Source organism: Pongo abelii, chromosome 19 (assembly GCF_028885655.2).
Source record: "Pongo abelii isolate AG06213 chromosome 19, NHGRI_mPonAbe1-v2.0_pri, whole genome shotgun sequence".
In the NCBI taxonomy this organism is placed as follows: Eukaryota; Metazoa; Chordata; class Mammalia; order Primates; family Hominidae; genus Pongo; species Pongo abelii.
This window is the reverse complement of record NC_072004.2, coordinates 54,834,220-54,857,613: the sequence shown is the minus strand read 5'-3', so window position 1 is coordinate 54,857,613 and position 23,394 is coordinate 54,834,220. Positions and strand designations below refer to the sequence as shown.

Sequence of the window (23,394 nt, the reverse complement as noted above, 5' to 3'; positions counted from 1 at the left end):
CATCTCAACAACATCTGTAAGTGGTAGCTATGCATATCAGCATGAAATGGCTTGTGTTCAATCCTAATGTTTCTCTCTTTGTGTACACAAAACCAAAGACAGGAGAACAGAAGAACGGGTTCCAAATGTTCTAGATCTGTGCAGTTCAATATGGTAGCCACTAGCAACATGTGGCTACTGAGCACTTGAAATATGGCTAGGCTGAAGCCAAATGTGCTAAAAGTACTTCAATCTATTTTTATACTGATTAAACCTTGAAATAATGATATTTTAGATTTACTATATTAAATGAAACATATACTTAGAATTCATTTCACCTGTTAGTTCTCACAGACCAAGAAACTGAAGTACAGAGATGATGAGGAATATGCCCGAGGTCGCAGAGGTAAGAAGTGGTGGACGCAAGATGCAAATCCCAACGAACCAATTGACTCCAGATGTATATGAAACACTGCAAAGTATTCAAAGGACTACACTGTATAGTCTTATTTCTCAGACTGGATCTCATTTTGCTGTCCTTGCCACGCTGTCTGATGGGCAAACCAAACCACCTGCTCGTCCCCATATGTACACCCTGTTTCCTGAGCACTGTTCTCCCTGTCTGGGATGACTTTCCTTTCTTATTTCCATATAACAAAACTCAGCTCGAATGATACCTCTTCCATGAAATCTCTCCTGAACTTCAAGAGGAAACTGATTTCCCTTTCCTTTGAATGTTGCCACAACTTCACCTGTACTTTTGATATCACTTTATAGTCATACATATACTCAGTCCATCTTCCTGCTAGCAAGAACTTTACTTTGTATATCTTCCCATCATCCATGGTACAGAGATGTACATTAATAGATGCTCAAAGATTTCTCTTATAAATCAATGGGAAAATAATAAAGATATAGGATAAAAACAAAAACTGCTTTTTATAATCAAATATAGGAGAAAAGATGGACTATCAAATTGATAGAAAGCAAATGCTTTTCTACTCTCAATTAGAGGTGTTTGAAAAAAATTGAAGATTAACAACTTCACTCTGACCCACCTCCTTCTATTCAAACGCGAGCACATGATATTTAGCAGACATCCTTCAGACATGATCACTACAACTGGGTTCCAGCTCTGCTGCTTGGTTGACAACTTCAGGCCCAATTCTACACGCCACAAGGTATCCAAGTGTAGTAAATCAGCTGTTTTGAAAACACTTGAGCTGAGTGTTTCATTAAATGGCCACCTCATCAAAGGCCCTCAGAGGTGCAAATACAAGTTGTTCTATACAATATCCAAGAAATCAAGACATTCTTCCTTTCAAATGTATCCTAATTGCTAGTTTTAAATTTTTAAAAAGCATACATCATGAAAAGAACCTTGGTATCTTTCTAACGATTCAGGGTTAAAGATATCTTTTAGCTAGTTATTGGCAGGTAGTATATTAAATAGGAAAGTGCCTGAGCATGGATACAGTACCCAAGGGCAGATAGGAGAATGACCAGGTCAGACAATTTACAAGCTCCCTAGGACTGGATTACAGGTATCTCTATTAACTTTTAAAATGTTTTGAATATTTATAAAAAACAGCTCTGTGGCTGGGCGTGGTGGCTCACACCTCTAATCCCAGCACTTTGGGAGGCCAAGGCAGGCAGATCACCTGAGGTCAGGAGTTCGAGACCAGCCTGACCAACATGGTGAAACCCCATCTCTACTAAATACAAAAAAAAATTAGCCAGGCGTGGTGGCACATGCCTGTAATCCCAGCTACTTGGGGGGCTGAGGCAGGAGAACTGCTTGGACCCAGGAGGTAGAGGTTGCAGTGAGCCAAAGTTGCGCCACTGCACTCCAGCCTGGGCAACAGAGTGAAACTCCGTCTTAAAAACAAAAACAAACAAAAAAAAAGGCGCTGCATCCTGTCACATATTGAAAGTAAAATTAATATTTGTAGGAAATGCATTCCACAATTACCAACTGCAGTTGTGAGTAAGGAAAGGGAGATATTGCGTTGGCATTCTTCAAATACAGAGAATTAAACTAGTGATTTTGGGAACAACCGGACTGGAAAAGGAGAAAAGCCCAGTGTGGCAGGCAGGATGCTATCACTGAAAGGAAGCTGAAGGGCTGGCTCCTAAACAGCAAACAAATTACAACCCCCATCTTTCAGAAAGGGAGCAAACATGAAAGCAAAGGAAATCACAAGCCCAGAGCAGCAGCAGATAATTTCATTCAAGGCAGCTGACTGAGGCAAAAGGAAACTTCAAAGCAAAAATCAAAAAAGCCAACAGGCAGACGAATCGACCTAGAGTCGCAGAGTGGCCATGGCCCACCTTGACCAAGACCACTGGTTGCTGAATGAAAATTAAACAAACAAACAAACAAACAAACAAAAAACCCCATATACCACGTGACATAAATCACCCAATCAGCAATAAACCAGAACAAATTAACCATGTTCAGTTATTACTAAGCTAGAGACATGAGGCAGGAGCCTGAGATTTCACAGAAAAATCTATCAGGGGAGATCCACGAAACATCTGCACCTCAGGCAAATACCACTGAGCAACAGCGAAAAGAGGAATGCTACGACTCCTTTTCTTAAGTAGACTTACAGAATTTTAGACCAGAAGCTACCTTGGAGACCATCTACTCCACCTCTCCCAGTTTCCAGAGAAAACTGAGGCCTCGAGAAAGCAAGGACCACACCAAGACCATACTCATTAGTCAAGCCTAAGTTTCTTGCTTTTCGACTGTAAAAGAGAACAGAGGTTTTCAAAATTGAAGTCTATGGTTTGACAAGCCTATGGAGGCCCTTTCTTTCAAAGGTTTATGCTAAGTCCTTATTTTTATCATTTCTTTACAGTTCCCCACTATTATTTCATATCTTGGCTTATTTATTCTGCCACTATATGTTCTCTATATTTGTATCTATGTCAGTATGACTGTTAACAAATTCCCTAAAATTATGCACTTTGAACACACAGAGGGATTATATGTACACTTAGTGAGCAGCAGGCATGTATTCTTAATAGTAATAGTAATATCAGCCCCTGTTGAGCACGTCACCGTGTGCCAGGTACTGTGCCATACTGCATTATCTTATTTAATCCCCAACAAACTTATGATGTAAGTTAGAATTCTCACTGTAATTTTCATTTTACAAATGAGGAAACTGTGGCAGAGGCAGGCAAACCCATTTCCTAGTTAGTGAGGTGGTTAGCGTTCCGGGTAACTCTAGGGTTTATGCTTTTCACATCATACTCTCCTGTAGCCCACATTCTTGTGGTTTATTCCTTCATAGTATGTAGCCTTCTGCAGGTTTCTTTTTTTGGTGCCTTGCAGAGCACCCCAACCACAGGCATATCTAAGCCTTTTTTTAGGATCTTGGTCGGGGTAACAGTCCCAATAGCACACAGCAACAGCAGCTTTAGGAGAGATGCCCAGCTCTAAGAAAGTGAAGGGGAAACAGGCTTGGGCCTTCCCAAGGATCCATGCCATAATGTGTCCCAGAGGTGTACTGGCTTTTTCTTCCAATCGTGATAATCAGATTTATCCCTTAATAGCTAAAGTCATGCCTCTGCTGGTGACAAGAAGTTAAGAATCTTAAATCTCTAAAGGACAGATGATAACCCAGTGCTATCAATGTGGTTTGGGAAGAGGAAGCTGTGAAATGGCCTGAAGTGTCTGATAGGAGATTTTTTTCAGGCAGCCTGCAACACTGTGGATGGTGATAATGATAAAAACCAATTGTAAGTAGGTAGGGCTTGAAAGTAAAGGAAGTCTCTCTCTCTCTCTAACATTAGAAGGAAGTATCCTGAGATCTTCTTTAGAATGAGCCAGGCAAACTACTGTTTCCATGTCCCTGAAAGGGAAAGTGATGTAGAGAAACAATTATAGCAGCTGATATCTGCACCGACACTTTGTAACACTGGGATTCTACTATGAACTACACTTTCTTTTTTTTTTTTTTTTGAGACGGAGTCTCACTCTGTCACCCAGGCTGGAGTGCAGTGGCGCGATCTCAGCTCACTGCGAGCTCCGCCTTCCGGGTTCACGCCATTCTCCTGCCTCAGCCTCCCGAATAGCTGGGACTACAGGCGCCCGCCACCACGCCCGGCTAATTTTTTGTGTTTTTAGTAGAGACGGGGTTTCACCGTGTTAGCCAGGATGGTCTCGATCTCCTGACCTCGTGATCCACCTACCTCAGCCTCCCAGCAAGTGCTGAGATTACAGGCCTGAGCCACCACGCCCGGCCAAACTACACTTTCTAGGTGGAACACAGACATCTTTTCCTCAGAAGCCCCTCCTGATTAGACCAAGTTCTTGTATCACACCAATAACTTTGTTAATTTGGCCACTTTTTTTTTTCTTCCATTCTTACCACTAGTTCCCTTTAGAGTACCCCGTTGCCACTGGGTGTAGAGATCAAGAACTGTCTTTGGCGCCACAGGGGGGAAATCAATGTAGTGTCATTGTATTACCTCACTGAACTACCTCATTGTTTTAGCAAAGAGAATTCCAGGTGGAGTGGATATCCATTCCGTTTAATCCTAAAATTTGAAGTTGTAAGTCATTAGTTGAGAATTCAGCTACTTTACTGAATCTGAAGATCAAATAATGGAACCAAGTTGACAAAGTAGCATTAATTACCTGTAAACTCTAAAATGTGGGTAAGCTATTAAATAGAAAATAGAAGCTGTGGGCCTGATATTCTCCAAATAGATTATTGTGACTCCATCAAATGAGAAAACTTTATTTGTTTGTTTGTTTTGTTTTGTTTTTTTGAGACGGAGTCTCACTCTGTTGCCCAGGCTGGAGTGCAGTGGCACGATCTTGGCTCACTGCAACCTCCGCCTCCCAGGTTCAAGCGATTCTCCTGCCTCAGCCTCCTGACTAGCTGGGATTACAAGCGCCTGCCACCACACCTGGCTAATTTTTGTATTATTAGTAGAGATGGGGTTTCACTGTATTGGCCAGGCTGGTCTTGAACTCCTGACCTTGTGATCTGCCCGCCTCGACCTCCCAAAGTGCTGGGATTACAGGCGTGAGCCACCGCGCCCAGCCGAAAACTTTAGTTTTAATGGCACACCAGAATTTTCCTCTGAAAGGTTCTGGGAATGGCAAACTTATTTCTGGTTAGACCCTCTTTCTTGTCCTACTTCTCTCCCCCAATAACCTGCCTTGTTTTTCCTACCCCAAACAGGATGGGAAGAAAATGTCCTTAAAAGACCTTTCCTTTTTTATGTTACACAATCTCATCTCTGGAATTCAAGTCCTAGTACTGCTCAGCCCAAATAAGAAGTGCTTGTCACCAGGAAGGCGGCCATCTAAACAAGCAGCAGCTGGATGAGAAAAGAGGGCATGTCAGCCCAGAGCAGCAGAGAGGGTTTCTCACGGCAGCTATTTGCAACCCTCCAAGGAGCTACAGAGGCTGCCCATTAAAACCCTGTTAAAACACTTCTGATGTTGTCAGCAGCAGAAAGCTGAAATAGCACAGTGATCGCTGAGATGCTATCTGCCTCAAGCAATTCAGTGGTACTGTCAATACTATAAGCAAGAAGGTACAAGATAAGCAACAATCTAATTTCATAACATCAAAATTTCATAAACTCCCTGAGCTGGCAGCACCAGTAATATGGGCACACAGAGACCAAGTCAATGGGCCACCTCTGAGAAAGGAAGACTCATGTTGAGTCTGCCCCAGAAGTCCTGAACTTGATCACTGGATGACTCCCAAAACTCCCTAGGAAATATGCCCAGAAAGGAATCACTGGAATGTTCCTCTCCAGGGTGTCGCTGGGTACCACTGAGACACAGGATTTTTGGACAAGGATCTTTCTCAGAGATTGTATGTTTAGAGGACAACCTACTCTACCATCATCTACTCACCTTCGTCCCCCATAAGAAGAGTGAACACTTCTTGAAAAGGCTACAGACCTGTTTGCTTTTGGACTTTACTTCATTTCATATTTCCTATAAAAATATTAGTTACGGAGTGCAGAATCCTAATTCTGGAGAGCCATTCTTTATCAGCAAACAGAAAATGAGGAGGGAGATCACTTTTTTGGATTCCAGTGACACTACTTGTGTTGAAAACAATGGGACATACAGGCTAATTCTAATTACTTTAGAAGCACAGATTCTGGTACCATTCCATTTAGTAGCTCTTTCTTTTGGTTCTCCTATGTTTAACATAGGGTGATAAATAAGGTGACTATCATCCAAACTGGTACACTTTTGAGTGACATAAGCAGCAATGATAATTAAACTGGTACAAGTAAAGCTGGGACCTAGGCAAATGTGGACCTGCAGTAACCCTAGCTAAGTCTCTGTCCTCATAGCAAATTGAGAACTGAAAAGTTATGTGACAATACAGGAAATGAGTAAGTGGCTATTTAGTCACAAAACTAAACAGCAGGATGGAACGGAGATGTTCAGCCCATCAGCTGGATGTCTTGCTTGCCTAAACAACAAATATCAGTTACTTGAACCACGATGTTCGTAGCAGGCAACTGCGCAGATCCATCCCTGTGCCTCTTGGTGAGAGGAAGGGAGTCATTACCAAAATAATTATAATGCAGTTGCAATTACCCACTGTAGCTTTACATACAGGATTGTAGGACCTCTAGGAACATGAAATTTAACTGATGCCAACAGCATGTACGTCTCAGGGTCCTTTTCCCTGGCTCTAAGGACAGACAGACTGGGGTTTGGGCATTTTCCATTTTAATAAAAGAATTTAAGGTAAGCCCAACAATCTTAGGAGAATTCAGTCTTCAGTCTTTTGGCTAGGAAAAGGGGCATTACCTAACCTCTGGATGCTACTACTCACTGTGATAATGGGCTCACAGCAGCCTCGGAATGCGGCAGTAGAGAGGGGACTTCAGACTGAGAAAGTCAGTGTAGTCAGCTCCAGGAGGAACAAGGTGTAAGATGCCCAATTTAATCTCTCGTGACCCAACATTTAGGAGTCTTTCCTTTAACCATCTCAGTTCTTCTTGTTCTGGCTGGATCGAGATTGTGATACAATAACCAGATGGTAAACACAGCAATACTGAAATGGAGAGCTACTTGGAGAAGGTCAGATAATCCCAAGGATTCTGGTGGTAACCAGTCCACTAAATTATCAGTGATCTATTGTAACAGTACTCATTCAAAAGCATGAAGGCCTCTCAGAGGCGCAACAAAGTCTGCCACCAAGACTGTTGTTACAGAGAAGTCCGACACTTTTCTAGTTTATTTTGTGCTTGGCACTAGGAATTTCTGTAAAAAATTACTTTTAGGAAGGGAGGGGAAAAAAGGCTTAGAGGAGTAGAAGCAAAGCAGTGTGGGATGTTACAGGATCAAGAATAATGTTTCTCAAGAAAATCAACTAGTCAGAGGAAGCTGCCTAATGATATCAGGTCTGGAAAACCTAACAGGATAAAAATGCAGACTTTTGGAGTGTCTAGGTCCTGGGAATATGCCCTTCATTTATTTGCCCACTCCTTTAATAGCTCCAAATAACCACGAGGGGAGGTGGGTGGGGGAAAGCATTTCTGCTCTTAGTTCCTGTTTATCTTTTTCAAGAAAGATTTCCTATAATTTACATTACTGGGGCAAGCCAAACTAAGCCAAAATGATTTTGGGGCCATAATATGCCTACTAAATGCTTCCAAACCATTGTAAGGAATGGAAATCATCCAGCTGGGGAAATAATCTATTCTTTTCAGGAATCTAGATTTTCACTATCACAAAAAATGGAGGATACTTTAAAACTAGTGCTAACTTTATTTTTAGTTGTTTATTTATTTATTTGCGATGGAGTCTTGCTCTGTCACTCAGGCTGGAGTGCAGTGGCACGATCTCAGCTCACTGCAACCTCCGCCTCCTGGGTTCAAGCAATTCTCCTGCCTCAGCCTCCTGAGTAGCTGGGACTGCAGGAGCGTGCCACCACACCCGGCTAATTTTTTGTATTTGTTAGTAGAGATGGGGTTTCACCGTGTTAGCCAGGATGGTCTCGATCTCCTGACCTCGTGATCCACCCACTTCAGCCTCCCAAAGTGCTGAGATTACAGGTGTCAGCCACCCCACCCGGCCAAAACTAGTGCTAACTTTAAACTACACATGGTAGGCAAACAACTTTGCAGACTGACTACCTATATGAAGGTATTTAGATTCAAGCAGACGCACATTTAAATCCTGTATTTTCATGGAATAGTCTATTTGAAAATCATCTCACATCACATAAAATCAACATATAGGCCGGGCGCGGTGGCTCACGCCTGTAATCCCAGCACTTTGGGAGGCTGAGGTGGGTGGATCACGAGGTCAGGAGTTCAAGACCAGCCTGACTAACATGGTGAAACCCCGTCTCTACTAAAAATACAAAAATTAGCTGGGCATGGTGGCAGGTGCCTGTAATCCCAGCTACACAGGCGGCTGAGGCAGGAGAAACGCTTGAACCCGGGAGATGGAGGTTGCAGTGAGCCAAGATTGCCACTGAACTTCAGCCTGGGCGACAGAGCAAGACTCCATCTCAAAAATAAATAAATAAATAAATTAATTAATTAATTAAATTAAATAAACAAATACTTATTGACCTGCCTAGTTCATAGGTACAATGATACATACTATAATCCTACATGTTTCAATTTGATATGTCGATTTGAGCTGTTAAGTGTTTTTACTTTATACTTCTGTTTTAGCTAGAGCCGACTGCTGAAAGAAAAAAGCTTCCCCTTCAGTACCTTGCAGACTTAAGAAAAATCTGACAAAATGGTGATATAATCCCACTAGGAACATCTTGTGTTATAAATAAACGCACATCAACACCACTCTAAATCCACTCATCTGTCTCAGGCCATCCTGAACTTCTGGACATCCCATGATACTTTAAGGAATCTCCCTGCTAGCTTAAAATTTAATCTTAGGAAATGGGAATAGAAAATTCACATTGTGCTCCCTAATCTGAAACAGTGCTATCTCTCCAAAGGAAGTGATATGACTATCAGAAAAATTAGTATGGAATAAAATATATAGTCAATAAAATATTCAGCAGAGTGTTCTGAAATATCAGTGATCTACTACTGGGAGAACCAACCAAAATATATATTTGAATATACTAGAAAAGTGGATTTACCTATTATATCCTGAAAAGCACAGAGATCTGACTAAGACAAAGGTTTTCAAATCTGGCTGTACACTGGAATTACTCAGGGAGTCTGAAAAATACTGATGCCTAAGCTCCAACTTCAACTGGAATTTTTAAAAGGTCTCCAAGGAATTCTAATGTATAGTCAAGGTTGAGAACTACTGCACCAAGAGACGTTAGTGTTCACATTTAATGGAGCCTGGATATCAAGAACTGAGGGGTTAGCAAATTAAGGAGGTAAATGTGAAAAGAGATGGAAATTTGGAGAGGTTAATGTTAACCTTCCACACTTCTTTAAATTCTAACAATTTTAGTTTGAGCTTAAGTGGCTTAAAAAGTATGTTCCTCTGTATTTTATAGTCAGTGGCATAATGTATGTTGGTTCCCACTTTATGGAGATGTTGGAATGCAGGTGTTTGGAAATTTACATTTAAATGTTGCCTGTATTCTTCAAGTAATATTATCAATAGAATTACTACAAATCTAGAGGGAGGACAGGAATCATCTAGTGTAGATGCTTCACAAAATACGAAACTGAAGAACAGAGAGGTGAAGTGTCAGAAGGACAGAGAGCTAGTTACTGACAATGATGAGTAAAAACCCAGATCTCTAGATTCTCCATCCAGAGCAAAAAGAATCAACTAAGAAAGTACTTTTCTTTTGCTAGTGACTCTGAAATATTTTCTTTAACAAATGAATTTCAAAAGAGATTTGTTCCTCTCTAAAAAGAGTTAAAGCATAAGACATAGGTGAAATGTATCCTTGTCCTCCATTTTCAGGAAGCTCCCTGAACTGAAAAGAATTAGATTAAGTCAAGGGGTAGATTAGGAAAAACTATAATAATAGATAATATGTGAAATTAATCTTGGTTAGTTATATTTCCTGCTTATCTGCTCCAGTTATCAAAAGAGATCTTGATTACTTCTATCTACTGGGTGTAAGAGGTATATAGAGGCTGTATTTCTTTTTCCTGAGGGTAAACCAATGCAGTAAGTACATGCAAGTGGTAAATTTTCTGCAGTGAAACCAACAACAAGCTTGTTATTGCTAGCTACTGGTTACCACCTGTATAGTACACCCTTAGCTAGAATATACTCTTCTGAATAGTTAGCTTTCAGTATTTTCCAGAAAAGCCACTGGCTTGTGGACCTGTTAATTCCAAAGAACAGTCCATCAAAATATCCCTATAGTTCATCAAAAAAACTTTTTTAATTTTTTTTTTTTTTTTTTTGAGACGGAATCTTGCTCTGTCACTCAGGCTGGAGTGCAGTGACGAGATCTCAGCTCACTGCAAGCTCCGCCTCCCAGGTTCATGCCATTCTCCTGCCTCAGCCTCCCGAGTAGCTGGGACTACAGGCGCCCGCCGCCATACCCAGCTAAATTTTTTTTTGTATTTTTAGTAGAGACAGGGTTTCACCATGTTAGCCAGGATGATCTCCATCTCCTGACCTTGTGATCCACCTGCCTCGGCCTTGCAAAGTGCTGGGATTACAGGCATGAGCTGCTGCGCCCAGCCTAAAATATTTATTTATTTATTTATTTATTTTTGAGATAGGGTCTTGCTCTGCGGCCAAGGCTGGAGTGCAATGGCATGATCTCAGCTCACCGCAACCTCCACCTCCCAGGTTCAAACAATTCTCCCTGCCTTGGCCTCCCGAGTAGCTGGGATTACAGGTGCCTGCCACCACACCTGGCTAATTTTTGTATTTTTTAGTAGAGATGGGGTTTCGCCATGTTGGACAGGCTGGTCTTGAATTCCTGACCTCACATGATCCTTGTGAGGTCTCCCAAAATGTTGGGATTACACATGTGAGCCACCGCGCCTGGCCTATTCCTATAGCTCAAATGAGTTTTGAAACCAACCATGCTAGGAGTCCTGTGAGGTTAGGTAGAATCTCCAGCCTACTGTGCAGTGAAGCAATCACATGCAGCCCCCATTCTTCTTGTCTTTCACTTTGGGAGACATTTGGCTGCCATAATTCCCACTTGTGTTCCCTCTGCACTATATTACTATAGTCTCTTCTCTGCTACCCTGGGACAAATACAAAAGGGCAGAAGGCAAAGTTTAAGATTTCATTAAATTCTTCCCTGCCTGCTACCCTTATAATCACATGTTGGGAGCTGTGATTTGGTAATCATGATATACTAAACACATCCAGAAAATTCTGAATGTGTGTGTTCTAATCCAGTCTCTGCAGTTAAATGTACATCTATCCATCTGTACATTCCTCCTCCAACCTTCTTTCACTACTTAAAAAAACATGCAAATATAAGACCATTAAAGACAGTTATAGGTCAGGAAGAGAGAAGAGCTAAAATGAAAGGAGTGGGAAAGATTACTCTAGGAATTTGAAGTAGGATGGTTATAGCAATACTTTTTCTTTAAATTTCCTGTCAACTAAACAAATAATAAGACTCTTTTCATGCCTTACTTTTTTCGTATAAAAATATATGAATAGGCCAGGCGCGGTGGCTCACACCTGTAATCCCAGCACTTTGGGAAGCCGAGGTGGGTGGATCACGAGGTCAGGAGTTCAAGACCAGCCTGGCCAAGCTGGTGAAACCCCGTTTCTACTAAAAATACAAAAATTAGCCAGGCATGGTGGCAGGAGCCTGTAATCCCAACTACTCAAGAAGCTGAGGCAGGAGAATCGCTTGAATCTGGGGGCCAGAGGTTGCAGTGAGCCAAGACTGCACCACCGCACTCCAGCCTGGGTGACAGCATCAGACTCAATCTCAAAACAAAAAACAAAAAACAAACAAACAAACAAAAATATATATATATAACAATTTAACAAGGAAAGGAAACTAACACCTACATGCTAAATAGTGTGCTTGGTTCTGAGGAATACAGAAAAAGTGTGACATGGGTCCTGCCCCAAAGAACTATCCCAAACTATCTAGTTGGGATTCAAATCTAAAACATAAAAGCACTTATGTACAATATAATGAAAAAGGTATTAACTGAATAAGGGATAAAGTATAAGCAAAGGCTTTTGAAAGGAAGGACTTGGGATTTATATAGATACAGGCAAATTTTCCAAAGGGAGCCCACAGGAACGATGCTAACCAAATGCTATAGCCTAAGAATGGGGTATCCACAAAGGCCAATTCGTTTTCTAATGAATGATTCTAATGAATTGTGATTCCAAAGAGAAGCTGAGAAATAGAAATTGGAAACTAGCACCACTGAATCTAATAAAGTTTCAGTTAAGGCTAGCATAATCTCATTGCCTAAAGGCAAAAATGAAGGCATCTTGGGTAACTCTACTGACTTGAATACTCCGAAATATTTATATATTTATATGTATATATCTTTATACATGTATATGTTATTTTTACTATATTACAAATATACAATATAGTTTATATATATATATATAAAACACTTTATTCCATACCTTTTCTTTTGTTAATATAACAAAATTTAGGTAGCCCTTTGAACATACAGACACATTTTCTATAGACAAAGAATTATGCTTTATTACATATATCATCTTATATTTTAAAATTATTTGAGCTTCAAGGCTGGGCGTGGTGGCCCTCACTAGTTATCTCAGTGCTTTGGGAGGCTAAGGATGGAGGATCACTTCAGCCCAGGAGTTCAAGGCTGCAGTGAGCTATGATTACGCTGCTGCACTCCAGCCTGGGTGACAGAGGGAGACGCTATTTCTGAAAATAAATACGTAAATAAAAATAAAACTATTTGAGCTTCAAAATAGGATATCCTTCCAGTAGAACAGATCTTTTCACAGGTATGCTTTTTGTATAATCTTTAAGGAGCAACAAGTTGAGGATATAAATCTGTAAAGACCAGAATATTCCTATTTAGTTTTACAAATGACAGAAAACAATCGTGTACCAGTTCTTTCTAACATTAGCTGCTTTGTTTCTCCTCATAGCCTTACAGAAAAGATTATTTGCAACTCTTCACATCCTTACAAAATATTCAGACTCTTCAATGAAACAAGTTTCCCACATTGTAGAAACACCCACACAGCAAACTGCAACAGTGAATGAAATGGATTATAGTCAGATCTCTGACGATATTAACTTTATGCTAAGGCCCTGCCCTGGTGGGCAGCTTGCTCTCCAAGTCTATGCCTGAAATATTTTACCCAGTAAACATACTCTGGACCTTCAGATGAGTTGTTGAGTGGTTATTTGAAGCATAACATTTCATGTGTGGGAACAGACTGGTGTAAGTACAATGATGGTTCCTTGGCTGAAATGTCAGTGGCATTTTTTTTTTTTTTTTTTTGATGGAGAAATGACCTGGATGCAAACATAAGAAGTTCAGTCTAATGATGCATAATTCCTACTAGACCAATGCAAATCTGCAAAACCAGCCTCAGGAGAGCCTGTCTGCCTTTCTCGGCCACCTCTGCTGTTGTAGATAGTGCTTTTTTCAGACAACAGCTCTTAGGTGGAGCAACACTCACTTTAAATCAGCTTTCAAAGAGCTACTCATCCAAGGGAGGTCAACTCAAAAGGGCTCAAATTGGGCAGCTGGGAAATCTGCACTAGAGACATGACAAAAGAAGTCAAAAGGGACACAGTGGGAGAATGACTCTCAAAGAGGCCGGAGTCTCTGGATGTTTAAACCCGTGTTTGAAAAGTCTTAGAGATCACAAATACAGTCAGTAAGGAAGCACAACCCCTTGGTGGCCAACTGGATTATCATCTGAACATACCAGACAATGATTACTGATTACAGAGTGGGGAAAGGGAAGCTGAGGTGGTTCCAACCTTTTTTGGGAGAATTTTAACGTCATTCCATTCCTTTTGAATAACTGAGAATGCCTCCAAACATTACTCTCTGCAACTGCCTTTTCTCCCCCGTGCCCCAGGCCTTTTCTCCTGTTCCCCACCCACCGCTGGGACCCTAGCTTAGGGAAGACTATGGGACCCTAGCTTAGGGAAGGCTTTGGCTCATCATCTCTGTGGGTATGGATTAAGCTGACCTCAGATAGATTGGTGATAGAATCTTTTCAGACTCTATCTGAAAAGATTGCTGAATGAGGTTTATACATGCCTTTGTTTCCACCATGATAACCCATACGTATCTGCCAAAAAGAAAAATGTCCGTGAAAAGTGGCTTCTCTGGTTTTGTTTGTCTGCAGCACAACTGGCTATGAGATGGGATAGAGAGTGTGCTAGCAGTTAAAAAGGTCCCTTCCTTCTCTCCCCTCGTTCATGTATGTTATTACTCAGAGTTAGGGAAACACTTTGTGATCCTATTTAATAGTCACCCCTAAAATTACCTCTGCCAAGCAGTTCACCATTACTGACAACACAAGGCCATTCTTAGCACCTGGTCACAGAGCAATTTCAGTGACAGTTCCTACATGAAAACTTAGTGAATCTCAGGCTTTTACTGATGTTATCTTACTCTTACCCACTAGGCATGAGCTGGGGAAGAAATTCAGAACCCTTACTTCTTACTGCTGGCTCTCTCTTTCAAGTCTTGTCTCCAATATTTACTCCTTTAGGAGTTCTGGATATCATCTAATAAACTATAAAGGTAAATTTCTAAATGGTTCCAAAGGAAGCCTGCCTTGAGAGTTAACAAGCCACTGTATTAGAAAAACTGTGAATTTCCTTTGTATACAACAGGATCAAACCCACCAGGTTACTTCACCCCTCAGGAGATAAGTTACTCCTGTGCATGACAGGATGACATTAACATCCACCACAGTGATGATGTGAGCACGTATCAGGTCAATAGGTGCCAATAATTCTGAGATATGGATAAATTTTAATCTTCTTCCAATTCTATATTTTTGTGAAATCTGGCACAGTCCCTCTACAACTGATGGAATCAACTCCCAAATGTGGTGAACTTCGTGTCTAATTAAAGCACTCTGCAGAACTTCCCTGCATGGGCTGAAGACTGGACCACATTCAACTGGGTTTCTGTTCAGCCTCTTTAAGAAGCAGTGGCGGCAGCTCCCCTACAAAATGATCCAGGGAAGCCACCTAAAAGGGTGGGTGATCTTCATAAATGGACAGGAAACAGAAAAGACGAATATTGGGCGGATGACAGATCCCTTAACTGGCCTTCAAGATACAAGCTGTTCTATTAAACATAGGGCCATTATGCTGGCCGGCCATCCACTTTAAACCCCAGAGTGATTAAAATGCTGGCAGGAAATGAAAGCTCTCTATTGAAGGTCCTTCCCTGAGGTCCTAATTTCAAACCAAATTTTACAGCACCGCACAGGAACAAAGGAAGCCCAGTCTTCCAAGTCTTCTTTTTGTCACTTTGGACAAAGACACCCCCTCATACTCCTCAAAGAACAATGGCCTCTGTACAGCCACAGCCACGCCAAGAATGGGCACAAACCATACAGAAACACATTTTAAAAATACATTTTACACTGCCCTTGACATTTCAGATAAATAGAAACCACTGGACTGAAATTCCAAATATTTCATCCTTTCCCTCCTCCCCTTGCCTTTATAATGAGAATTTTCCTATTCTCCCAATCTACTTGATCTTTGACATTTTGGCCTCTGTGAATGAAGGACACAGTAGAGTAGTCAAATAAATTAATTATTCAGATAATTGCATTTTATTAAAATAATCACTGTAACCAAGACAATCACGATTTTCACCAACAGAAGATGACAGCAAGTTTGCCTACAAATCTTTTTAAATTGAAACGGCTCTAGAGTCATTCCTACTCCACAGTCCAACTCTAAGCAATCCAGGGAAAAGATGTTATCAGAACAAGATTTTTTTTTTTTTTTTCCACTAGCTGTTGTTTCGGGGTGGCCTTTTTTTTTCTTCTTCTTCTTCAGCAAAAACAGCTTTTATGTTTTTACTGAACCACTTCAGATTCACTCTTCCACACAGTGGATGTTTACTTGGATTTGGCAGGCTGAGAACAGCTGGTTGTTTCCTAACAAATGGAACATGAGACCATATGTTTCAACATTTAAGCAATTTTGAACCAACCAGAGGTATAATTCTGAGTGTCTTTTGCTGAAACTGTACATTAAATACCCAAAGGATCTGAGCTATACAAGAGATACAGGCCCTCCTTTTTTTTTTTTTTCCTTTTTAGCACTTTTCTCTTAGCAACAAAACCACTCTACACCACTTATATCATAGACTTGCACCGCAAGTTTGCAGAGAGCACTAGCGAGCTGACAAGGGCTCTACTGCAGGGGCAGCTGTATTTTAAACAGGAAAAGACAGCTAAGCAGACCTTTTCCTTCTAATTCTGTTTGGGAACAAAATGTGTCTGAGGCTCTCTCTGGGGAGCATCAACAACATGGATACCTGCTTTCTTCATAGAAGCATGGACCTAGTAGCTTTAAAAGAGAGTCTCTGATATTAGCATTTGGGATGACCACTTGCTTTGGTTCTCCCTCTTTCTTTCCAGAACATCCTCAAATTAAGCTGGGCTAATGAGATTCGAGTTAAACTCAAGCTGACGATAAGAAATGTCCATAACAGAAGAAAAACTCTCAGTTTTTTAACAACACTTACTAGCACATTTCATTTCTTTGGTGCTTCAATATTAATCATTAATAATGTTAGAAAATGAAACTATGGATTTAAAGTCAGGCTGAGTCAGAGCTTAGCAAGGCTTTAACAGAACATCAAGAAGAAAATTCTCTGGTCCCTGGGAGGAGAAGAGTCCCGCTTTAGACAAAATGAAACAGAGTGAAAAGTCAAATATATGAGTAGACAATACAATAACTAAAATACCAAGCCCAGGAAAGTGGAATAGGAAGTTACTAGTCTCTGGAAAGTTCATAAAACCTTCCCATCCTGAATTTAGATTTGAAATACTAAGTAGAAATCAATAAATTTTTTATAAACCACTTTCTAAAATATCAAATAAATTACTAAGATATAATAAAAAAGGGTATGTGATCAACATTATCTCCTAAGTTTTTTGTTATTTCCATATAAAAGACTAATAGTAATTTTCCCCTCTAATTCTATTTAAGAGCAAGAATCTGACTGAGAATTTTGCAAAGCCAATGTTTTTAGCCATGTTACTAATAAGATCTCAGCAGAAACAGAAAAATTATTCCTACCCACCACTTCTCACTAAGCAACACACAAATATGTATGTGCCTTATTTCTCTTAGTTTAAATCTCACAACTCTAAGAAAACTGAAAAATGGGCCCTCTGTGAGCATATTTCCTTAAGCCATGTAAGAGGACGGATTTTCTCCTCTGGATTCTAAAGCAACATAGAAATTTGGGTGGGAGGCTAAGAAGCAGATATATTCAAGCTTCTAAGATGCTAACCACTGCACAAGGAAATATGTATAAAGATGTTCACTGCAGTTTCGTCTGTAAATGCAAAAAATGTTAGACAACATCCATAGGGAAGCCATCAACTAGATGATAATCCCTTCACAGAAGAGAATGCCATGGGAAACAGCTTGGTGATCATGAGTACAGCTTCAGGAGCCAGGGCATCTTGGTTTGAATATAGTCATGCATTCACTGTCTTTGTAACCTTGGACACATTTGGGATCTTTCTTGAACTTAGTTTCTTCATCTATCAAAGAATAATAACAGTATCTGCACCCTAAAGTTATAATGAAGATTAAATGAATTAATATATATCTTCATCTAGAAATATTAATATGCAGACAGTAAGAAGAACAAGACAGATGTATAAGTATCATACTTATCGACAAGAAAATGATGTCAATCACTTGTACCCATAGGCTGGAGAACAGGTGATATAGTAATATAAGGACAGAGAAGAAAAATAGGAATTTCTGTTCTTTTATGTGTGTAGCCAATAAACGTTTGAAAAACATCTCTGCTATCCTTGGCACACTGCAAGAGTTCATGTGAAGACAACTTCAAAAAGGTGCTAAGAAAGAACAAATACTAATATTGCATCTTCAAATAAAGAGGTGCTTGAAAAATATACTCTGTTGTAGCTTACGTGTCACTTGTTCCCCTGACATATCTGTTCTTTCCAAACAAAATTATTTTGAATCCATGTGGAAATCAAATTTAAAAAAACACACCAAAAACCAAACAACAAACAACAAACCACACAAAACGACTTGATTGGATCAAAGTAAAAACTGGTACATTCATAGGGGATCCCCCCTCACAATTTTTTTTTTTTTTTTTGAGACAGAGTTTCGCTCTTGTTGCCCAGGCTGGAGTGCAATGGCGAGATCTCGGCTCACTGCAACCTCTGCCTTCCAGGTTCAAGTGATTCTCCTGCTTCAGCCTCCTGAGTAGCTGAGATTACAGGTGTGCAAAACCACGCCCGGCTAATTTCTGTAATTTTAGTAGAGACGGGGGTTTCACCATGTTGGTCAGGCTGGTTTCAAACTCCTGACCTCAGGTGATCCACCCGACTTGGCCTCCCAAAGTGCTGGGATTACAGGTGTGAGCCACTGCAGTCGGTCCCCCCTCACAATTTTCTAATCTAAAAATGCAGTTTAGTTAATATTATAGTCATTCATAGTACCACAAAGGAACTACCAACATTTATAGATATATTAATATGTACAAACGAAGTTAAGTATGACCTTACTGATTTTAAAATATAAAGAAAGTGACCCTCCGCACTAAATAAGCATCTAGACATCTCTGCTTCAGAATTTGGGGAACACTGCAGACACGATGAACAGAGAATGCCTGAGGTTGCCCTGTGCATAAGGCAATGGTTCAACTGTGTTTAATTAGGGTTTTGCCAGGATTATGACTTATCCCATACATCTCAATCTGTCCAGGATTCACTTATTCATTCATCCACTCAAGAAACATTTAGCAAGTGCCTATAACTAGAGTGCAAGAAACAGAGGGGCCTATACAAACTTTCACTGGCTACAACTTGTGTTCTCCATATAAATGAAAAAACCTACAGACGTAAAAGAAAATCAGAAGTGAGGAGTGTGCTAATTACTCATCTCAGTTGACTCTTCAGTTGGGAAAAAAGTTCAAATTCTACTGGTCTGATGGGTACAGATCACTGAAAGAGCTTTGGGGCGTAAATTATCTTCCTAACTAAGCAGAAAGGCTGTCTTTTTGGTTGTGTTTGCCTTATCTTTTGCTCCTGAAACAGTTTCACACCCTAAGAATACAATGACTATTCACCTATTCAGTCCTTGCTTGGCAAAACTAGGTACACTCTGTGGCTCCTACAAAGCTTCAGAAACTTTAAATTAGCCATTTTAAGACTAAATAGAGTGGGAAAAGCATGCTGGGCAAAAGTCTAAGGAACATAAAAGAAGCATATCCTCTGATGAGGAGCCCTTTCTCCTGCCCCGCTTCACTCCAGACCAATGGCAGGGTTAGGAGGCGCTACAGCATGTGGTAGCAATCACAAAGACCAATTTGTTCTGAGTATGTCAAGGTCAATGACATTATGGCTGAGGAGACTGTCTTGAGTCCTGGAAGTCTGCAATAGTTCCTGAATGTCACACAGGATCACCTAAGGTGTTTGTTTGCCATTTCCTTCAAACTAGCTCTCTCAACAGCTATCTTTCTTGTAGAATTAGAAGTATGCAGAAATGAAAATACCTCATTCTGGTGGTCTTCTGTTGGTCAACAAATAAATGGTACTGATGTTGACAATGTGGGAGGCCCACCAGGAAGTCCAGCTGTATACGCTGAAATGTAACCATTTTTCCTTCCTAAAACATATTTTATCAGGAAACTATTCTCTGGCTGTATCCAATTTAGGATATATTCTGTCTGTTCTGGCTCTAGAAGACAGAAAAGGAGGAAAATAAATAATGCCTTTTTTTTTCTTTCCTTTCAGTTTCAACCTTTTTTTCATAGGTAGAAATGAGACAAATAATACTTCTTACTTAGTGTGGACCGAAAGTTGGCTTTTGATTGCAGATGGAATCAGCCTCCCTAAATTTTTATCCTGTCATTCTTTAATTTTTGTTGAGACAAGGTCTCACTCCGGCACAATCATGGCTCACTGCAGCCTCAACCTCTCTGGGTTCAGGTGATCCTTTCACTTCAGCCTCCTGAGTAGCTGGGACTACAGGTATGCGCCGCCACGCCAGGCTAATTTCTATATTTTTTGTAGAGAAGGTGTTTTGCCCTGTTGCCCAGGCTGGTCTCGAACTCCTTGCCTCAACTGATCTGCGTGCCTCAGCCTCCTAAAGTGCTTGGATTACAGACATGAGCCACCATGCCAGGCCAATTCTTTAATTTTCCGTCAAGTTTTTCTAAATGTTTAATAAGTTCCAAGGCAGTTTTTCATTCTCCGCCAAGGTAAAGACTGAGCAATTAATGGGAATGAGATTTAAAGAAAAACGAAAACAAAAAAACCCTGGTACTGTGTTTTCAGAGGCAATTATATTCTAGAAATATTTAATAAAGGGGCTATAAATTGTTTTTAAGAAAGTTACAATGATGAAGCAACAACACATTTTGTTATTTTTAACATGGGTATTTCAGCTTAAAAAATATTCCACTCAATGTTTCCCAAATTCAATTTTTCACATAATGCGCAGTCTAATATGAATGTGGGAAAAAAAGACAAATCCAAACATAGAATATTATTTTCAAAAAATAGTGAACTAAATGTAAAGGTCTCGTAAAATGTGATATCTCGAATCTTCTGAACTCGTTCACATGACCTTCGTTCTATTTATAGAAACACAGCAATTCCCATTTGAATACAGAGCAATACCTTGTAGGAGAATTTGGTTTAGCACAAATAAACTTCAGAAAAGTGTTGACTTAAAAATAAAACACTGAAAGAGGAGGGAGAGTTTCTCTCCCTCTGTGAAAATTTCCGGAAAAGTTGTAAACAAATGCAGGTTTGGCTCAGAGACTGAGTGACTCTGGTGAGCTGAGGAGGATGAAGAGTATATCAAACCTCCCAGAGTGAGGAAACATTTGTAAAACAGTTAGTAAATCACAGGCGGCTAGGGTCACCAGGCTGAACAACCCGAGGACAGGCTGCCAAAACCCCAGCTGTGAAAGAAGGGGGCCCGGCACTGCCTCCCAGCTTGAACCCCATTTTGAATGATCTCTTGGTTCCATTCTCTGCCCTTTGCCTCTGTCACTTCAGAGCTCTGATGGCAATGCAGTTAATTAGCTCTGGGGCAGGGGCAGTGCTGACTGTCCCAACTGAGTGCCAAGGAGAGGACACTCGTATACTGAAAACATTCTCTGCAGAGTGACACTGATTGAGCCTTTGGTCTCGGGGACAAGGCTGAAAGTTCCAGCTGGGAAGAAAGAATCACACTCAACCTGAAAAAAAAAATGGTTACAAAGATGAACGGAAGGCAAAACATGTAGCTCAAAGTTTCCACGAATTTAAAAGTATCAAGTGTTTTTTGATCACTTTTCTCCCTAACTAGTCTGTAATACATCTGTTATTCTTTTCCTGATTTTACAGAAATGGCAATGTGGAAACTGTTAAGTTCTTCATAAACTATCTTTTTGGTTCCCCTCTTATCCCCCAGAAATCAGGAAGACAAAATAAAAATTGTAATGAAGGCCGGGCGCGGTGGCTCACACCTGTGATCCCAGCACTTTGGGAGGCCGAGGCGGGCAGATCACAAGGTCAGGAGTTTGAGACCAGCCTGCCCAACGTGGCGAAACCCTGTTTCTACTAATAATACAAAAATTAGCCAGGTGTGGTGTCAGGCACCTGTAATCCCAGCAACTCGAGAGGCTGAGGCAGGAGAATCATTTGAACCTAGGAAGTGGAGGCTGCAGTGAGCTGAGATCGCGCCATTGTACTCCAGCCTGAGGGACAAGAGTGAAACTCTGTCTCGAAAAAAAGAAGAATAAAAGAGAAGTCTTGAAATTGTGAGGGGAAAAACTATTCCCTTTTAGATCTAGGAGCTACAAATAAATAAATAAAATTTAATGTAACTTAATTTTTTTGAAGAGAGAGCTAGTGCACAGTAAACTTCTTCAGCAACCACACAAAATTTGATATTAGCCCTAATTCACAGCAGAGGAAGACTACTTTCATCACTACGCTGATACTACAACCTGTCTAGAAAAAATTCAGTACCTTGATTACCTACATTAAAATAGGGCAAATACATAAGGGGAATCTTTACTTAATTGACTTAATCTATGAGATATTTAGGCTATTTATTTCTACGATTGACTCATCATCTTTTTTCTTTTGAAAACTCAGACCATCTGAGAACAACAAGACATGCTTTTGAGTTGTTTTTTTGGGTTGGCTTTGAGTCAGATATACTCTTAGCTCATCTCATATTCTTCTGACAATGGCAGGTTAATGGTGATGCCATATAATTCTCAGCTTTTCTTTGTAAAATATTAACTTGGCCTATTCTGAGATCAAACAAGATTTTGGGCTCAAAGGCATCATATTCTAACCAATGGAGTAGTTAGCCCAGACAGCTCCTTTAGAAGAAAAACAAGTAAAATAAGAAGAAAAGTAAACTCAACCATTAAAAATTAAATAAGTAATATTAAAAAAAAAAAGAAAATGAGGAGGGGAAAAAAGGAAAGTAAACTCTTTGTTGAGAGTGTTAAGGCTTCAAGGGAGTTAAGAAAAGCATGGGCATTGGAGCCAGATCTTGGGTTAAAATCCTCATCCCAACCTTATTCGCTGTGATACATTGCGCAAATCATTTCAGATTTCATCAGTCTCCTCATCCGCAAAATGGGGAGAAAAATCACCACCTTTTTGGGTGCCTGTAGTCCCAGCTACTCGGGAGGCTGAGGCAGGAGAATGGCGCGAACCCGGGAGGCGGAGCTTGCAGTGAGCCGAGATCACGCCACTGCACTCCAGCCTGGGAGACAGAGCAAGACTCCGTCTCTAAAAAAAAAAAAAAAAAAAAAAAATCACCACCTTTCTGAAAGTACCTGGAATAGTGTCTGGCACATAAAAATTACAAAAAAAAGAGGCTGGGCACAGTGACTCACACCTGTAATCCCAGCACTTTGGGAGGCTGAGGCGGGAGGATCACGAGGTCAGAAGTTTGAGACCAGCTTCATCAACATGGTGAAACCTGGTCTCTACTAAAAATACAAAAACTAGCCGAGTGTGGTGTCACATTCATGTAATCCCAGCTACTTAGTAGGCTGAGGCAGGAGAATCACTTGAACCCGGGAGGCGGAGGTTGCAGTGAGCCGAGATCGCGCCACTGCACTGCAGCCTGGGCTACAGAGCGAGACCCTGTCTCAAAAAAAAAAAAAAAAAAAGAAAAGTTAGTTTCCTTTCCCTTACCTTTCTCCCTCACTGGAAAGTACAGAAAAGGCTTTTTTAAAAGCCCATGGATTTTTCAGATTGAACACGGAATGTACTTCACGAAGGGGGTCATGGTA

At 40.5% G+C, this 23,394-nt stretch overlaps 1 protein-coding gene across 12 annotated transcripts in view; it reads right to left on the bottom strand.

The window, feature by feature from the left end:
- Window positions 1-23,394, bottom strand: part of BCAS3 (BCAS3 microtubule associated cell migration factor) — a 703,083-nt gene that overhangs the window by 166,442 nt on the left and 513,247 nt on the right. For 2 of the 12 annotated variants that reach the window (XM_054537004.2, XM_063718805.1), the window contains one exon: window positions 13,324-16,018. The exons of the other annotated variants lie outside the window; for them this stretch is intronic. In XM_054537004.2, the coding sequence (XP_054392979.1) occupies window positions 15,957-16,018 (62 nt within the window). In that variant the 3' untranslated portion in view covers window positions 13,324-15,956. Of the gene's footprint in view, window positions 1-13,323; window positions 16,019-23,394 lie in introns of those variants that run through there. 12 annotated transcript variants of the gene reach the window in all.